Source organism: Serpula lacrymans (assembly GCF_000218685.1).
Source record: "Serpula lacrymans var. lacrymans S7.9 unplaced genomic scaffold SERLAscaffold_1, whole genome shotgun sequence".
NCBI lineage: Eukaryota > Fungi > Basidiomycota > Agaricomycetes > Boletales > Serpulaceae > Serpula > Serpula lacrymans.
In genome coordinates, this window is record NW_006763290.1 from 1,681,853 (window position 1) to 1,701,216 (window position 19,364).

Genomic DNA, 19,364 nt, shown 5'->3' on the forward strand with positions numbered 1-19,364 from the left:
AAAAGCATCCAAATCATAATTACAAATATTACAATAGTGCTGCAGCATTTTAAACATTTAGAATCAATATAATTTGCTTTATTAATGCTTTTTTTTGGATATAATTGAGTATAGATCATTGTAATTGCAATTAGAGTAAATTATAGTAAACTATAGTGAAAAAGTGCAAGGTCATTTTTGTTTTAATGACTGTGCTATAAACCACTTTTGATGATATAGCAATACTCTAAATTGCATAAATATCATTAAATATGATATTTATGCAGTTTGGAGTAAGGGACTGTGGAAGAATCACACTTATGGATATAAGAGATATTTTTGCTATTATAGCAATTTATTGTATTTATATCTAAATCATGTTTTCCTGATGTAGGTGGTTTGGGACCACTGACAACTACAATACTGAGATGTTTGAACATTTTCATATTGACATGGCCAAAGATGCTTGGAGAGCATCTAATTATAGGAATAAGTATCTTCAAATAATTGCATGGCTCACAAGACAAGAAAAAGTGGTGTCTTTTGAAAGCTATCAAAAATCTCTACTATTGTCTACCCCACCTACCAATATCATGCTCTGGGTTAGGCATTCAATTGACAAAATTACCATCTTATCCTGTTCAGCCACTTCAGTCAATTCAACAAAAACATAAGTGCCCAGGCTTTGAACATGATTTGAAAGAATTCCTCAATCAACATCAAAAAGGGCATTTCAGCCATCTATTCAGAAATCAAATCTCATTATCCTCCCTACCTTTTAATGCACTAGACATTTTTTATAACCTTAAGCTCACCCTTGTTGAAGTAGGTGATTGTGATTAGAGCCACTGGTAACAATACTGTCAAAGCTCAGTTTGACACTGTATTAGTATTGGAGTCTTTGAGTGCAGAATCAACTGGTGTTTCAGGTGAGTATACTATATCTTGATCTAGTTCTATGTGTCTCATAATTTTCATGTATCGGGAACTAGATTTGGAAGATTAAAAGTCATATTCAAACTTCCTACTCATATTCATGCTAGAGCATTTACAGCTCCCAATGCTTGGCCAAAAGTCCCTCTGGCTTATATTGAATGATATCTTAAATTTAAGCCTACAGCCGAACCAAGTCATATGATGTATATGGTTTCAAAGCCAAGCAGAAGGTCAGATAGTAGACCAGTAGACACTATAGTTCCTCTCACCAGTTTATGACAAGGATGTCAGCTTATTCTTATATTTGGAAAGGATATGATACGTGACAATTGGGAGTCTAGTAATGTTTTGGATGTTTGTGATAGGTTTCTACTAAATAATTGGTCTGGTTTGTACCATTATCCATATCAGACTATGTGGTAGAAGCATATTTAATCTATGCCCTCATTTGATTACCTACTGTCACAACATTGATTAAAGCTTCAATAAATAATTGATTTGGTTTGTATCCTTACCAGATTATGTGGGTAAATTTTAGGTGCATTTGATCCATGTCCCCATCGGATTACCTACTATCATAATACACATAAGGCTCAATACTGACTCCTATAGCTGGTATAGCAACCTGCCTAGCTATATGGTTTTTCCTGATGTCGGTGGCAACCATCCTGTCTTATATAGTTCCATATAACCATACAACCCATGTATGTAATGGTTTCAATCCACCATATTATGATACAGTTCATATGTACCATTCTATATGACTTGAGGATGGTTGTTGGTGACCATCCTGTCCTATATAGTTCCAAGGAACCATACAACACATATATGTAATGGCTGCTATCCACCATATTCATATTATGATACAGTACATGTGTACCATACAAGGCCCTTCAGGATGGTTGTTGGAGACTATCAGCTGAGCATACTATAAGTATTGTCAAATAGCCATATTACACTGTATGATGTATATTATTGTTGTTGCACCTGACTTGTGATTATGTCAGGTTTCAAGCACAGCTGTGAATGCTTGTGGCTGGCATGCTGTATACTATATACAGTGGCTGACTGTACACTTCTATCCATCATTACCTATGTTGGTTACCCCACTGATCTGCCCTCTCATTTGTAAGCAATTTGTATGACTCAATTGTGCCTCTTCTTTCTTGTTCAGACAGAGCCAGATCCTGACATACAATTTGTGGAGCACCTACACCTAAGTGCAGCAGAAATGGGGCAAACGACAATGATCAAACAATGTCCATTCTCATAGATACCTGCAAAACAGTACTTCAAGTGAGTTGGTGCTGAAAAACTTTACCTCGCCGTTTGGTAATTCATAGAAATGAATGCTAATGCTACGGTAACTCACCAAGGGGACCGAAACACAAAACAACCGGGTCCAGATTGCCCTGGAGGGCCATGTTATTGTTATGCTTTTTCTGTTTGTGATGACTTCGCCTAAAGCGCTTTACCATAAATGTGCCACAAGCAGTCATATTTTCCCTCGCTTTTTCTAGTAAATTTGATTTTTCCGACATATCACTGTTTGGTTTAGCAATCTCTGCGGATTATTATATAGTAAACCTGGTTTCCTTGCAGTAAATTTTAAACTTGACGGTGAAATGAGATACCACATATTTCAATGGACATAGGACGAGAAGAAATTCTACCTGCGGCAGTGTTACTGTCAAATTCACTAAAGTACGATCGCATGTCACGCGATTATACATTTACCACCACCCCGCTTCTCTTTCTTTGGGGGAGGATTTACTAAAATAAGACAATTAGGTATGTCTTCTAGACTATCAGAAAAAGGACTCACAAACCGCCCTGATGGCTTCATCAAATACAGTTTTCAGTCCCTTCTGCGTAAGCGCTGAGCATTCAAGATACTTCACAGCTCCGACATCTTTAGCCATTGTGACGCCTTGCGAGTATTGAATTGGTTGCATGCGCCTATATAAAGTCTGGGACCCAATGTCACAAGAAGTACATGATACACATACCGATCACGAAGCTTCTCAATCGTAGCAGGATCTTCACGAAGGTCTAATTTCGTTCCAACAAGCACCACTGATGTAGAAGGAGCATGATGTGATATCTCGGGCCACCACTAAAGATGCGATAATCAATGACCAATCCCGTCAATTGTTAAGTAGATTTGCAGAATTTACCTTGGTCCTAACGTTCTCATAACTCGGAGGGCTGACCAAAGAGAAACAAATCAAGAATACATCCGTTTGAGGGTATGAAAGGGGACGAAGCCGATCATAGTCCTCTTGACCAGCGGTGTCCCATAGTCCGAGAGAAATAGTTTTTCCATCAACCATCACATTGGCAGAGTAGTTATCAAACACTGGAATATAATTCAATCTGAGTGCAATCGTATTCTATATTGTGATCTTCGACTACACACCAGTTGGAATGTACTCTCCCTATAATGGATGAAGCATAAATGGATAATATATCGAACATAGAGGTTGCCTTACCGGGAACGCATTCGTCGTATAGGAAATCAATAGACAGGTCTGGTGATGCAAGTCAGAAACCAGCAGACCGCTGTATGATGTTTCAACTAAATCACCTTGCCAACGGCACCGTCACCAACAACAACACCTGGAGCAACACCAAGTCAGTATTCAAGCTACGAAGGTAAAAATGAGTGTTGCCCACATTTGATTGCCTGCATCACAGGAATTGTACAGAATGACTACAGTACAAACCAGTCTCTGAAAGGAAGAACCGAGCGATCGGGAGCAAAACCTGACTTAGATGTGGAATCGTATCCTCGTTTGTGCCAAGCTGTCGACAAAAACTAGTCGAGGCTGAGTTCATCAGCCAACTAGAGGTGAGATATCGTATAAGCACCTCGATGAATGGAACACTTGGACAGAACTGACAACAGCGAATGAATATTTGTTGCAATGTGGCACCGGAATGAATTTGTTTCCCCGTCACAGGTCACAGGTCACGCTCAGTAAAAAGCATTATTCAGGAATAGTCGCCTGTAGTCATATATAGTCCGGGATTAGTCCGATCTGCAAGAAACATGTATTTTGAGGACTAAAATATGTCAGAATAGTCCAACCTAGTCTACTAGAGTCAAATAATCTCACCAATCAATGTAATCACAGTCTGGCATAGTCTAACTGTAGTCAAGCTGTAGTCCAGTTTAGTTAAATTCACAGTCTGGCATAGTCATTAGTAGTCAGTATTGTAGTTGCACTTAGCCACACAATAGTCAAGTTTAGTCTGCACGTAGCATGCACAGTCAATAAAATGAACTACCATGAGATTTTGAAACATACTAATGCAAGGTCTTTGGAATATGACAAATTTACCATGAAAGAAGGAAAGCAAACTTGTAAACAACCAACCAGAAATTGAGCCCTAAATCCTAAGTGTAAGTGTACACATGCATCCCTGTGCAATAATTGACACTGATATTCATGAGGTCCTTGTGGCCTTGCGAGGGACATTCTTCATTTTTTGCTGGAGTGAAAGTTATGAGTATAATTATTTCAAAAGTAGGACAAAAGCTTACATCAGTCATAAGTAATGCAACCTCAGTCTTTGAAGGTTGTTTTTTATGTGGTAAGGCAAGAATCACAGTGATGAGATCTGTAGCGGTATATTATATTAATAAAATAAACATGTCATACTACTTGCCTTTTTTGTTCTCTGTTTGAGGCCAGAAAGACAAACCTTATTATTCTTCATCCATTCAATAAGATACTCATGTCAAAATCTGCCCACCATTCTTTTTTGCTTGGTGATTCAGGTTCAGCTGTGGCTATTACAGCATATAATTTTTGGACTTTCAACTTTCTTTCTCCTCTTTAGGCATCAGGAAAAACACTTTGGCTATGTATACTCTTATAGTACTATAATTGCAAAAATAGCTGTCATAGTGATCATAGCTGTAAGAGAAACCCCATCATCTATTTAGGCACAATGTGCTCTTATAGTGATCTCATAGTTGACTATAGTTCCAAGAAGCTTCTATAGTAATGTCAATACTATGATGCCATTTAGAGTAGACATAGGATCCATAACACCTATGGCAATTATAATTATAGTGTTTATAGCACTCATATAGTAATGCTAATACTATAATGGCATTTGGAGTAGCCATAGCACTTATTTCAATTAGAATATCCATAGTACCTATAGTACTCAAAGCACTCATAGCACGTATTGCATTCAATTACCAAATAATGAAATGAAAACAGCGCAGTCATATTTTGTACTAGCAATCATACTATATGCAACAGTAAATAGGAGAGCAATTACAAATACTATCAAGCAGCTTGTGCAATGATAGTATCCTTTAGAGCTTCAAAATCAGTACCAAAATCCTCGTCCTTCATCTGGTCTTCATCAATCCCTAGATAATGGAGATTGGCCAGATTTCTGTTATAGTAGAATTAGTGATGGTGGTAACAGCCAAAATACTGGTACTTACAGAATGTCCTGGTACAGACCGTCTCCCATTTACTTCATCCACACAGGGCCTTTCTTCTGAAGCACCAACAGCTTTCTGAAATAGCACTCCCACCTTTAAATAAAATAAAAACTAAGTCTGACATAAATAAATGATATTGTACCTGATTTTAAAATACTCTCTGAGAATTCTTGGGTAGCTTTGTTACCATTCACATATCCCCTGAGGGAACATTCAATCTGAAAAGAAAATGGAATAAATAAATAATACAGACCACAGATTGAGGACATACAACTGCTGTGGTGATCGCAAGTAGATGACTGGAAAAACAAATGTACAAGTCCCAGGAAGGCTCGGATGTCATTGGACTTCGTGGGCACCAGCCAATCAAGTATGCATGCCACCTTGTTTTGGTCAGGCTTGATGCCTCTAGCTGAGATGTGATAGCCTAAAAAGTCTATTTTGGCGTTAAACAGTGACATCTTCTTTAAGGAGCAATATAATAAGGCTTCTTGAAGGGTATTTAAAACCATGTCAACATTGACCATGTGTTCTTCTATTGTTTGCCACCAGATGATGATGTTGTCTAAATAGATGTGACAGATCTTACCAATTAAATGACGGAATGCCATAGTCATACAACATTGATGTATGGCAGGAGCGTTGTAGACTTTCATGGGCATAACTGTCCACTCATACAGACCAAAAGAAGTATGGATGGCCAAGAACTTATTTTCATTGGGATGTGCCTTGGTCTGGAAGAACAAATTTGTCATATCCATTTTACCAAATATTTTACCCTTCACACAGTCACTGAGAATGTCTTCAATCCTTGGGAAAGGATGGTTATCCAGGACTGTGTTAACATTAAGATGACAGAAATAATTGACCCAGCAAGGTAGGACCATTGGATTGGACTTGGGAATAATAAAGGCAGGGAAGGAGTGCACACTATTTGAATATTGTAGTTGGCCGCTTTGAAGATGTGAATCTAATAGCTTCTTCCATGCATCACAATACTTTGTGTGGCAGCCATAAGAATGGGTTTGTATGACTTTATTGGGATCTTTAAGAGAGATTTGGAACAGGATATCAGAAGGCAAGGAGTCGTTATGATGAATATCCGGTGGGAGTCTGTCTGCAAACTGGTTTTTGAAGGAGGAGTTTAAGCGGCATAGTTCTTGTTTATATGCTATCACATTGATTCTTTGTGGTACAGCTGCCACTAGGTGATAATCTGCACGTTGCTGAGGACCTATTTGCATGCATTGTTTGCGGGTGGGAAGTACAACATTAAGTTGGGTAACCCAGTATTTTTTATGATCAGCTAAAGTGAAGTCATTGGGTATTCCAGAGGAAGAAGAGGAAACAATAGTAATGGGATTGATCAAGTCATATCCAGAGTCTTTGGCAATAACAGTGCGTAATTTGTGATCTAACACAATTTTGTTGTGTTGAAGGAAAGGGGTGCCTAACAAAAGAGGGGTACAGAGATTTGGCACAATAATTGCGCATATTGTGCGAGAATTCCAAGAACAATCAAGAGAAGAACAAGAGAGATGGACATAATGAGTCAAAACAAAATCAGAATGGTCTCCTTTAGAGACAGGTACTTTGAACACTTCTTATGCAGTTTGTGGATACAAAGACCAAGTTGTTGAACAAGCATGCAAACCATGGTCAATAAGTGCTCCAACAGGAAGCGCAGCAGATAAAAGAGGCCCATCAAGTAGGCATAACCAAGTAAAGTGGGGGACACAAAATGGTGCAATGCACTTATCTGCAGAATTGGAGCCATTGCCTAGGACAGAGGAAGGCATACCTACTGCAACAGAGTCCAGTACGGCAGCCACAGGCGTTGTTTTTGTCTTCATGGTGTTGGGTTCTGTGATCAGTTTGTAACCTTTGCCACTGGGAAAGCCGTTCAGGCAGTCAGGTGACTTGTGATCAACATTGAGCTTGTGGTATTTTAAACAGCTGGAGTGCTTGGATAATACTTCTCTTTCCGCAGGGGTTAGAGGCGGTAATCAAATAAAAGGGGTATTGGTCTTGTTATTGAAGTGTTTACGTTCAGTGCTTTTAGTGTCTTTTGCAGTTTAAGCGGCTTTTTCTGCACGGATAGCTGTGTCCATGGCTTCTTGTTGGCATGCAAGAGCTATAAGTCTTTTATCATTGAGTTGTTTGACAGTGTCAATCCATTTGGCTAAGTCTTTCTCGTCGTTGATCTTATCATGGCAACAGTCAAGGGTGAGATTGTCCAGCATGTTGGCCTCAAGCTGGTGCTTGAGCAGGACATTGGATAAGTGTGAGGTTGTATTGCAAAGAAGAAAATTCTGGAATTGGCATTCTATTGCCCACTCAAAAAAGGGACACCAGCCCTGGGTGGAATTTAGAATTCTCTTCCTAACAATGGCGGTCCAGTCTGCCGGCAACCAGTTTGACCTAAGTTCTGCAATGTATTTGTTGAAAGATAAACTAACAATGCAGGCTTGATCAGTTAAATACCAGTCTTGATGCAAACATCTTGCATTCCCCAGGCAACCTTTTTGACTTGTTCATCATTGGGAACAGCCTTGTGCATGAAGTATTGACAACACACCATATCCCATGCACAAGCAGCCTCCAGTGTCAGTTCTCCAGCAGTCATTATTGATGATTTATTGCCAGAGGCTTGTTCAACACAACACTTCTTTGACAAGGAATTCATAATAGAGTGTGTTTGGGGATGTTCATCTGATGATGAGTATTGTGATGATGATTCAGATTGGATTTGGTGATGTGAAGTAATGTGATGGTATGTAGCACTGTGGTGGTGGGAACAGCTATGTGTTGCAGAAAACACCGGTTTTGACAATAATTGTGACAGTTTGGCAAACAGGGATGTAACAGTGTGATAGGGGTTTGGTTGTTATTATGCGACAATTGAACTTTCAAAAAAAGTGGAAGCCACTGTGGGGTGGAACACTAAGATGATTGAACAGAACAGAAAGTAGACGGGAGCATGTATAACAAGGGGGAAAACCAGCAATAACTACATGTTATCAAACAACAGGGGCTTAAGTACTACTCAGTACAAACAATGTATCTACATCAGCAATGACATATAAACAAAGAAGAGTGTCCAATGAGCATTGAGCAATTGTAGTAAGCCTACATAGGCTTACACCAAGCAGCTATTGTGCTCCTTGGAGTCATTATACCTTAGCAAGTAGCACCTCTGTCTATGAGTAGTAGGGGAATTAGTATAGGAATACCTCAGTCATTTCTATAGCCTCTCAGACAGTGGCTGAGGTATGTTACATTACATTCTATAGAGATTACTTGAAACTGACATCTATTGTAGTTTGGGCATCCTGCCCTTTCACTTAGTTTTATCAAAAGGTTAAGCCTAAATCCAGCAAAGCCCCAACTTTACCTATGACAAGTAAATATTGAACAAAATTGTAATGCATGTAATCAAAGTTGTAATTGGTGTTGCATACATGATTATGAATTTGGGACCTTATATATTTTTTGAATAATGTGGGAACACAAATCAATACTCACAATCAAGTATATGTATTGTGTCTTATCTAGATGTGTGGTATACATGTGTGTGACAATTTCTATGCTGAATGTATTTCCTATAAACATCTGAATATCTAGTAATGATGCGGGAATATCTGAGAATGAGAACAGCAAAATTTTAATAGCAAAATAATACAATGTACAAACAAGATATACAGTATAACATATATATGGAACATGATAACTACTACCTAAATTCTACAGCAGTATACAATGTCATTCAATCATCTAGAAGAGGTGAGGGGAGAAGAGAAAAAGAGGGCAGCACATCTGAAAAATTCAAACCAGATGCGTTCAAATACATCATCCTTACTATTTGTTGCCAATTTTTCTCCCTCATCTGATTCTGAACATTTGGGAACTCGGGACTTAATGCTACAAAATCAATCCAGAAGGCATGGTGACCCCACATTAAATGCTGAGATTTGGCGGTTAGCCTTACAAGCCAGTGCTGGATTTCATTGGAAAGTTCTAACCAGTTATGCAGGCATAATTAGTTGAAGGTGCAAGGAGTACAAGGAAAAAAATGGAGACGTTGTCTTGAGAAAAATGTTACAACAGTATTTTTGGCATCTAATTTCACTTTTATTTTTGGACTTTAACTCTTGAAAGTCATGTGACTAGTCATGTGATACATCACCTGACCAATGTCTAGACTCAACACATGATTTGTCACATGCTATGACATCAGACACTTTACTTACTCAGCAGTGACACTATATATAATATGATGGAACACTATGGAACATTTACCTTAATTTGTATTAACTGTACAATACCACATGTATTTTAGTATATACACTCTTGTAATAGATAAAGACTCTTCAGTAAATCCTCCGGTTGTTTACCCATAACTAACTTAGTCCTGTTATAAGGGAGTTGATCCACTCCTTCCCTCACCCTCTCTGCTTGATGTAGTTGTGCGCCAGAGTATAAAGTTTTGGTTGTTACATTGTGTTGGTTATTTCACTTAGGTTTGCTTGCATAGTTTTTGTTGCAACACATGAGCAGTGCAGTACATCACCATCCTGGCAAGATGACACATTGACATTTTGGGATGAAGTTGGCCCCGTTAGGCCTGGACATACCTGGAGTATGTAGGAATGTCTGTACAATACCAAAACGTCAAATCATACAATGTCAAAAGATATATATAGTCTAAAATGTCTCAATAATATATCCTAACAAGGTTTTCTGAGGAATTCTGGTTGTCAACAGCACAAGTCTCTCTATAATGTCCCCAGTTCATGTTTCAGTAGTATTCCTTCTGCTCAATAGTGTCTTAACAGTAGCTTAATATTCAATAGATAGGCCTATGTAGAATTATTAAAAATGGACTTGAAGACTCTGTGTGATAAGTGTAGTGAGCAATGAGGATGAACAAGTAAATACATATTTGTGAATCTTGTGAGTGTCTTCACTAAAGGCCTCAAAGTATGAGAAAGTCTAATATTCAAAAGAAAGAAAAAACTGTGATGCACCAAGAATGCAAACCTCACTACCATTTCAATTAATGGTGAGACCTGTACCATAAAATCAAGTTTCAGTATCTTATGGGATAGTGCAAGGATGTTGAGTGCTGCAACATTCTTGTTGTTGTCTGTAGGATCTTCTTTTCCAATTGAGTTTGTGATCTGATTAACCAACATAATATGAGGTAATCTTTCATGCACTTTGCAATTAACTTGCACTTGATGTTGTAGCTAGGTATTGTTTCTCAACTTTATCCTGCAGGTCATTTTGAGTACTGAATCTCAAAGGATGAGGGATGAATTCTTCACCATTAATAATCTATCTAGCCCATTGTTCTTCTTGTAGTCACTTAAAGTTGGGCAGATGATTGTTGTGAATAGGTTTTTGTCAATATACAACACCAAACAAAAGAGGAGTAAAACAAGCTCACCTGCATGCTGTCAGGTATTGTGAAGGCAACACCCAGGGGTTGGAGTTTATCTTGACATTCCAGCACTTTGTAGATTTGAGCTGCAAGTGCAATCTGCCACTTGGCAGGGGAAAAGTGTGCAAATGCAAGCATCTGTAAATAGCCTGCAGGTTTTAGTTGAACATTTCAAATGACTTCTTCTGCAAACTGAGTCAGGTCTTCAGCAAGTCGCTTTTGAGCAGAGCTTAAAGTGAAAGTTTCAGTAATTAGGTTGGGGCAAGGGCTTATATTTTCCTGGTTTGGGGATTCAGGTGGTATGGAGGTTAGGCTTGTGAAAGGGGTTAGTGAGCATGGAATGGCAACATAAGAACTGGGAATATTGTATTCATCAGCACAGTTGGCCATGGATAAAAAGAAATTGAAAAGAAATGGGTGAAAAAAAAATAATTAAAGACAGCATAAAAAGGAAAATAAAGTGGAAATAAGAGGCACAAACCGGATAGAATACTTTTAGTGTGGCAGTGCACCACAGGTTAGAGATCTGGGTGCCAGCAGCTGGGGTGAAAAACCAATTTGGATTTAATCACTTAATGCCTGTAGTGAGAGGTCAAGACGTCACAGGAGGTATGAATCAAAAGCACAAACACTCACCAATACAATGACTCCAAAAACCCTTTTTATATTAACTCTGGGTGTTATTCATGAAGCATACCATCAAATGGCTTGAGTATTACATTTAGCTTTGGTGGAATTATAAATAGTACATACTCTTGGCTATAAAATTGCTCAATGGGTCATGTGATATGGTTCACATGCTATGGAGAGATGGTCAATTTAAAACAGCAACACCATGGAAATGGTTTTTTCACTTTTGAATTGATAAGGGTATTTGGGTATTATCAGTACTGGCATAGCCTCCTTTTGCCCTAAGCACTGCCTGAATCTTTCTAGGCATGCTTAAATCAATTTCTGACAATTCTCAAGTGGTATCTTCTTCCACTCTACTTGAGCCCTTTCCCAAAAATTATGAATCCCATTGGGGGGATTTTCACACCTTGCAAGCCTCCTCTTGAGGCAACCTTAGAGATATTCAATAGGGTTTAGGTCAGAAAACTGTGCAGGCCAAACTATAGTGTTGAATGCTTGCTCCTCTAGCCAGTCTTTGACCTTCCTGCAGGTGTGCTTGGGGTCATTGTCCTGCTAAAAGGTGGTGTTAGCAGGATTGAGACCATAATATGTTGAGGTAGATAAGAGTATGACCATGAACTATGACCATCAAACTCTATTCCACTTTACATGTGTTCTTTCTTGAGGTATGTGAAACTCCTTCCCAATTTGGATTTTAGACTTTGGACTTTGTTCAACTCGTACTTAGCATTCCACTTATTACTATTTTGACCTCAGTCTCTATTTACAAGACTGAGGTAAGATTAATACTATCATACCTAGAGATACACCATACTAATTATACCATTAATTTTTCTTTTCATTCACTAAGTATATATCTCTCTTAATAACACAGTCTCTATTTACAAGACTGCATCTTTCTTTTCATCTTTTTTTTCATTCACTATAAATAATTACATCTCCTATAAAGCTCGGCTTGGTAATCGCCCTTGCAATATTGTCCCGCCTTTCATTTGCAAGTATGTGGCCTGCCTCGGTTGGCATACCGACTGTCAGCAATGTTTCCATAGTTCGTGTTGGGAAGAGGTTCAAGGATGTCAGAATTGGGCTTGCTGATGTTGGCTGGGTCGTGCATCTAAATAAAGTTGTGGATCAGGCAGACTGCTGGAGGAATCATGGCTTGGATGCCTATATTGAATTCTGGGGCAACTTTGAGTATCATGACACAGTTTAAGGTATTCCTGTGGACCTTGAGGCCTGTAATAGATCAGAACAGCCCACTCCAAAGCTTTGCATTACTTACCAAAGATTACCCCATGCATATTTAGTCAAATGATATTGAGTATTCCGGTATGATACCAGCAGATGGTTGCAAGATGGGAAGCCTGCATCAACGAGGTAGTAATGGCCAGGGGGGATATACAAATTGTGAGTCTGAGTATCCTGGAATAAAGTTGTATCAGAAACCAAGCCCTCTCACCTGCTAAGGACAAAGGTCAACTTCATATCAAAGTCACAGCATAATAGACAATTCTGCAAGACCCCACCCTTGTGATTGCGGGAAGTGTCTTGCCCACTAGCTGATGGAATACATGCAATGTGAGTCCCATTAGTTGCATCTAACAGTTGCATCTAACATGCCCTCAAAATGGTGGAGCTTGGGGTTATTGGCAATCACAGTGGGTGCTGGTGAATTGGTGTCCAGGAGATGTAGGTAGGCCATATATATATGTATCAGCTTAGGTGAACTCTTCTAACATTCATTTGAAGTATCTGTGTAAAATTTAGTAAGGAGCCGCAGATAAAGATAAATACACTTACTTTGAGATAGCATCATTTGATTATTGGAAATGCTCACCAAAATGTCATGTAGATAGCCCTGTTACACAGGCATGTAAGAAGATGGCAAACTGGTCTTTGATCCAAATGTGCTTTTAATTGTTGTAGCTGTGCACTTGGAGAAGATCAATAAGCTTTGCAAATATTTCCTGTCACATGCCAAGCTAGGTCCTGATTCTATCTGGATGCCCATCTATCAGCTCCCAAACCCATGTGTATCCCGTCAAGATGAAGGTATGGTACAGAACAGGAGGCAATTTATTAGCATAATCATCATTGATAAGGGTGGCAGATTAAGTGATAGTGCCGAGGATGATGGATATCAGCTTGGATACCTGTGTCCTGATATCTTTTTACCGCTGTGCATGCAGGAGAGTACAGTATTGATTAGAGGTAATCTTGGCCCTTTCCACCTTTGCCAGCTGATCTCTTCCCTCTCCATCCACTTGATTGCCTTGATAAGCTCGTTCTGCGCACATTTGTAGACGGCTAGTTATGATGGGTACAATAGTTCTATCCTTCCATTTTACTCTCAGTTTGAACTGTGTTTGGGGAAAATTTGGCTTGAGAAAAAAGATCAGAAAAACCATGAAAAAATTGTTCCCAAACAGGCCCTCATCCTTGTGGGCATAGGCAAAATCCCAACAAACTTTGTGATCCCTAGTAGAGAGAAGTTTGGACTTCACCACAGTCTTCATACCAGATTTTTTCAAATGAAGACAAACAGTGTTAGGAGAGAGAGGCTGGTTGATGATTTTGGTAAGGGCTTTGGTCACTTTGACAGTATTGTCAACTTTGTCAGAGGTAATAAGATGTTGGGCATGACAAATGTTAATAGGGGAAAGCTTGAAAGGACAACCTATTAAGAACAAAGCTTGAAGGAAGTGTCTAGCCACTTGCTGAGAGCAATCAGGGACTGGAACTAGAGTCCAATGTGAGTAACTGTATTATTAGAGAGTATGACAGGTATACAGTACCTAGAGTCCAATGTGAGTAACTAGAGAATAGGAAGCATTGGACTCTGCAGTACTGTCCAAAGTTTTGTAAACAAAGGTAAACAAAGCAGCCACAAAGGCGAAATAATAGAGAACACAATCAATAGTGAATGATAGAAGAATAGATAGAGAAAGGAATGAAAATATATAGTTAGCACAAAGGTGCAGAATCACCAAAACTAACACAACCTCCAATAGCTTTAGGTAGGGCAGAACACTCTTTGGAGTGAAGTTTAGATATAGTAGAATAGAAGGGCTACTATCAGTTTGCTTGGCAATGGCTTACCAGAGTAGCCAGCATCAAGCAATGAAAAAATAGAGCTTTTTTGAGTAAGAGAGAGGATTCTGACCATAATCATAGTTGAGAATCAAGAAGTGTGTGAACTTTTTGAAACTCAGACATATTATTTGTATATATATCTTTGTTTGTACCAACAAATAAAGGCAAATATTCAATATTTGAACCAAAATTCCAGTCATCAGTTCAACAATGAAAAAACCCTTTCCATAGTGTTGCTGTTTTAAAGTGACCATATCTCTAAAGCATGTGAACCACATTACATGACCTATTAGGCAATTTTATAGCCAGTGGTATGTACTGTTTATAATCCCACCAAAGCTAGGTGTAGTACTCAAGCCATTTGATGGTATGCTTCATGATGACATTTAGAGTTAACATGGAAAGGGTTTTTGGAGTCACTGTACTAACACACACATCATCAAGGTTTTAGTGATATTCTCTCCAAGGCAAATGAACCACAGAAGGTTCAATGTTGGGACTATGGGCACGTACTTAAAAAAACACAAGTATATCCCACCTTAGCAAATCAAAAGCTTACCTCAAGGCTATGACACGAGCCCATCCTCTACAACCTGTGGCATTAGCTCCTGCAGCTAGTGGAGCCCATCAGACTCAGGTCAACTGAGTTTGCAGTCTTATCAATAGTTGAAGATTTTTTTTGATGTGTTGAGTTCTGATGAAGATCTTTATCCAATGGTTGGTGTTGGGAGAGGCATTTGAAATCCCTTTGAACAGATTACCTTTGGAGCAAGGGTTGATGATAATACAACAGAAGTAGATTATGTCCAACTTGAGCAAGAAGAAATCTAATATATATATCCTACACTGTAATGTTCCCTTTTTCAGCATTATACCATTTTTGCTAGTGGTTCGCTTCAAGGACCCTTGCTTGTGATATAAGCATGTAGGAGAACTGTGCTATTAAAAGCTCTATGCTTTGATACTCCACAGCACCATGTGGAATCCTTGTATTAGATGCTAGGAGTACGGAATAGAAAAATCAAACTGTCATTTCAAATATTAAGCTCTTAAAACCATAAAGCAAACTGACCATTTTAAAGTCTAAAAAACACAAATAGAATAGGTGGAAGCCTATAGATATATTGTGGAGAAATCAGGAGTATAAGGCAGATATGTAATACTTAAGTGTTAACAGTAAACCTCTAGTAAGCCTCATGTTCCTCTTGCTGAAACCCCACTTCTGTGAAGAAGCCTTGGGTTACCCGCTCCTCTGCGAAGAAGCAGTTGATTCCTCAAGGTTTTTGTAGCTTATTGATATATCAGATAACATCTCCTGACTTCCTAGAGAGAAATCAGCATCAGTTAGGCTTCAGAGAAGAGAGATAGCTTACTCCCCTACTTTGAAGGCCCTTGAATATTTGGTCTCAAGTAGAGCAAACATTGGTTAGCTTAGTAACAGAAATATGTATGTTAATCAATTAAATGAAGGGTGTTCCTCACACCCATTATGCCCATCTATCCATGTATCTCCTGAACAGATTATAGCTAAATCTCCACTCCTTAAACCTACAATTAGGTCTTGCTCTAATAACACAAGCTCAGCGCCTTGAAAGGAACCAATAGAAAGGATCAAGCAAATATTGCTATCACCAACATCATGATGAGCTTCTGTGCAAACATTAATAATGACTACCCAGGATAACCAAGGAGAAACAGGTGATCCTGGCTATCCTGGCAAAATATCTATCACTTTTGCCAATGTTGCATATTCATCAGGAAGGGATTTCTTAACCTAATAACCATAATTTTAGATGGTTGAAATTACAGAGTAAAATAAACTTACTAATACTTCTATCCATGACAAAACTCCTGAAAATGCCTTTCGAAGGTTGTTATAAAGACTAGGCAATTTCTGTATATCTTCTGATGGGCATGGCAGTATCTGAGAATAGTTTACCCTTCTACCATCTTCTCATACCAGATATCTTGGGTGAACATTTGTTGGAGCATCTTTTCCCTTAAACAAAGAAATAAAATAAGCATAAAATTACTTGAAAGTATTTTAACAAAAGCCAACCTTAGTAGTATAGCAATTATAACTTGAAAAATGCAGGCTTTGGAAAGGTGCTGCCTCTTTAAAAGAACTACCAGACTGGTGAATAAGTTGCTGTATCCCTTCAGTATCAAACAAGAGCTCTAAAAGGTTCTGTAGATTGGCATGCAGATAATTTGACATAGAAGTGCATATAAAGGCTAGTAGTGTGCCATCCACATTGCACAAATCTAGTGTACTACTTCAAACATATTTGTTAAAAGTTGTTATTCAACAAGCAAAAGTATAAAACTCACCTGGTAATTGTGCCCTCTGGAATAGTAATAAAGGAATTAGGCACCTTCTGACCATTTGGATAGAATGACTGGATCTACAGATTAAATCTATATAGATAGAAAAGTGGCTGTAATGTGGAATTAAACTTACAAGTTGTTCTAATTCTTCTGTACTATGCACAGTGATGCTTTTATCTTTTATGATGTGCCTTTGATGCTAGGTCCATTGTATGTTTTCTTGATAGTTACGAGGTACAGGATAACTGGTGTTGGCAAGGATAGAAGGATAATAGAACATCTGTAAATGAATGGTGGAAAACGAGAGATCTGAGGAATCAACTCTATTGTTTGAACCTCTGGGAAGACCTTCTGCGTAGCTAGACCTGGATAACTGTAAACCAGCATTGCCTAAAACAAGGTCCCCAATTCTACCCAAATAGAGGGGGGTTTGAGAGAAGGTATTAGGCAAACAGCCCAAGCAGAAGAATTGCATCCAGGGGGTAAAAGTTGCTGTAGATTTTCTATATTAGACCTTGCAAAATCTTGAAGGAAAAACCCTTATTTAGCAAAAAAGTAAACAAATAAGTTATCTGATTCAGCTAGTATTGCAAAGTTATAAACTTTTTGTAGGCCTTGAGACTGGATATAAGTATCACTGAATAGGTTGGGCAGTGATAAAGGCAGTAAATGGTGTAATCTGTTGACATAGGGTATAATATCCAACGACATTCCCAGTCATGGTATCTAGACAATTTGAAGTTCTATGCTAAACTAAAAATTCTGAAAGCTTACTAGGTTTGGGTGCTCTTAATATAACTCCCACTTCCCTTACTGTCTTGTAAGAGACTCTCTCCATTTTCCAATCCAGAGTAGCTAAAAGAGCCAGCACATAAACAGATCCACAAGCAGCAAGTGCTCCGTATTTACTTCCTAAAGCTCTCCACTCTTGGAACCTACAAAGAGAAGGCTTAGTATCCAGTTGGTATTTCTCCTTTGTAAAGTGTTGTAATATTAGAATATGTAGAAGTCTGAGAGATAAGACTTACATACTATCAATAGCTTACTTTTTAGATACTAACAGCAAAAATACCTTTTGCATTTCATAAAAAGTTGTATATAGCTCATCATCATAAGGAAGCTATCTCCAGCACCTTCCCTTCTAAAAGCCTGGCAAAGTGTAACAGTGGAAGCAAGTGAATTGTCAGAATCAGTGTATAGTCCAGTGCAGCATTTGATACTCTCTACTATGGCTTCAGGTTGAGGCACTTCTCCAAACAGGTGTGCACCTGCTAATTCAGCAATTAAGGCCCCTGCACCTTGAGAATATGCTAGCTCTCGGGCTGTACGTACCTTTGTTGGAGCCCATTAAACCCCATTGCAACGGCAAGCCTTTTGAAAAGATCTAGCTACTCTACCAGCCTGTGACTGCTGCACCGTGAACAACTCCTCTTTTGCACCACCTTTGTGCAGCTAGGGCTTTTTTCAATGCACAGATCTTCTTATTCCTCTTCTTCTTCCTCATCCTCTTCTTTTTCCTCCCTGTAGATTGGTATTCCTCAGTAAAATTAGAAAAAGGTTGGGTGCAGATAGATAGCACCTTAATAACCCTGGAGTCCCAAACACCCTTTGCAGGGGAGTGCCAGAGGCACTGTTGCTAACTCCCTCAAAAGACTTTATTACAGATACAAAAATTTCTAGCAGCTCTTGCTCATCCTCGGATTAGAGTGTTTGGAAATGAGTATGCCTTCCTGTTTGGCAGAAAACACAAGGAATTGTACAGTTTGAGAATAGTGTTCCATAGCAGAGACTTGAAGGAGAGAAGACAAAGTCAGGTCTAACTTCTAACCCTACCTGCAGCATGCAACAACCCTACCCCTAGCACAACAAACCTGGCATATTCAACTGCAGCCACGAGACTCGGCCAAACATTGGCCTATGTCCATGCAAACAATCCAGCTTAAGGTGTGCAATTTGCCTTCAGAAAAAGGTTAACTCATGGCTTGGGATCTCCAAGCTGTCAGAGATTGTAAATTCAACTACAGTTGATAAGCGCTGGAAAGTCGTAACGAGAGCTGCATGAAAGAGACTGTATCACAAGCTTTGAAAAAGTTGGGAGAGTAATTTGTACACCTTGATGTATTTTGTTGGTTTGAGAGATCTGGAATAAGCAAGGTTTCCCCCAGTAGCTTCAACGGGTTAACCTTGGTCTTCTCAGGGACCACATTGGACAGTTTATGCAGAAGAGGTGTGAGCAGCTCTAGTAGCCAAGATGACTTCCCTGCGTTGGAAATATAGTGAGCAACTTTGTAGAGGATACCAATTTGGCAGTGGGAGAGCAGGCTGGAGATTAAAGCATCATTTTTGGTCCTCCAACATGCTATTACTAGACAGACTATGCAAAAAAGCCTGAAGCTTGTCAAACATCAAACTCCAAACCTGGTCACCAAATCTCTGCAAGAGCAACAACAATGCCTCGGTAGCAAGGGACCACAGAGGTCAAAG

The 19,364-nt window shown here is 38.9% G+C and overlaps 3 protein-coding genes across 3 annotated transcripts; all 3 read right to left on the bottom strand.

Moving 5' to 3' along the window:
• Window positions 1-2,442: 2,442 nt before the first annotated feature.
• On the bottom strand, window positions 2,443-3,874 carry SERLADRAFT_454720 (uncharacterized protein; the record flags this gene model as incomplete). The annotated part of the gene is made up of 9 exons (XM_007312227.1): window positions 2,443-2,688; window positions 2,741-2,874; window positions 2,925-3,031; window positions 3,093-3,274; window positions 3,335-3,353; window positions 3,408-3,446; window positions 3,503-3,534; window positions 3,592-3,760; window positions 3,819-3,874. The coding sequence occupies 8 exons, from the start codon at window positions 3,605-3,607 to the stop codon at window positions 2,633-2,635; spliced, it is 585 nt and encodes a 194-aa protein (XP_007312289.1).
• A 3,584-nt stretch (window positions 3,875-7,458) lies between these two features.
• On the bottom strand, window positions 7,459-8,009 carry SERLADRAFT_431942 (uncharacterized protein; the record flags this gene model as incomplete). Its single annotated transcript, XM_007312228.1, has 2 exons — window positions 7,459-7,811; window positions 7,868-8,009. 2 exons carry the CDS (start codon window positions 8,007-8,009, stop codon window positions 7,459-7,461), a joined length of 495 nt encoding a protein of 164 aa, XP_007312290.1.
• Window positions 8,010-12,447: 4,438 nt separating this feature from the next.
• On the bottom strand, window positions 12,448-12,760 carry SERLADRAFT_431943 (uncharacterized protein; the record flags this gene model as incomplete). Its single annotated transcript, XM_007312229.1, has 3 exons — window positions 12,448-12,573; window positions 12,601-12,695; window positions 12,742-12,760. The coding sequence occupies 3 exons, from the start codon at window positions 12,758-12,760 to the stop codon at window positions 12,448-12,450; spliced, it is 240 nt and encodes a 79-aa protein (XP_007312291.1).
• Between the last annotated feature and the right edge of the window lie 6,604 nt (window positions 12,761-19,364).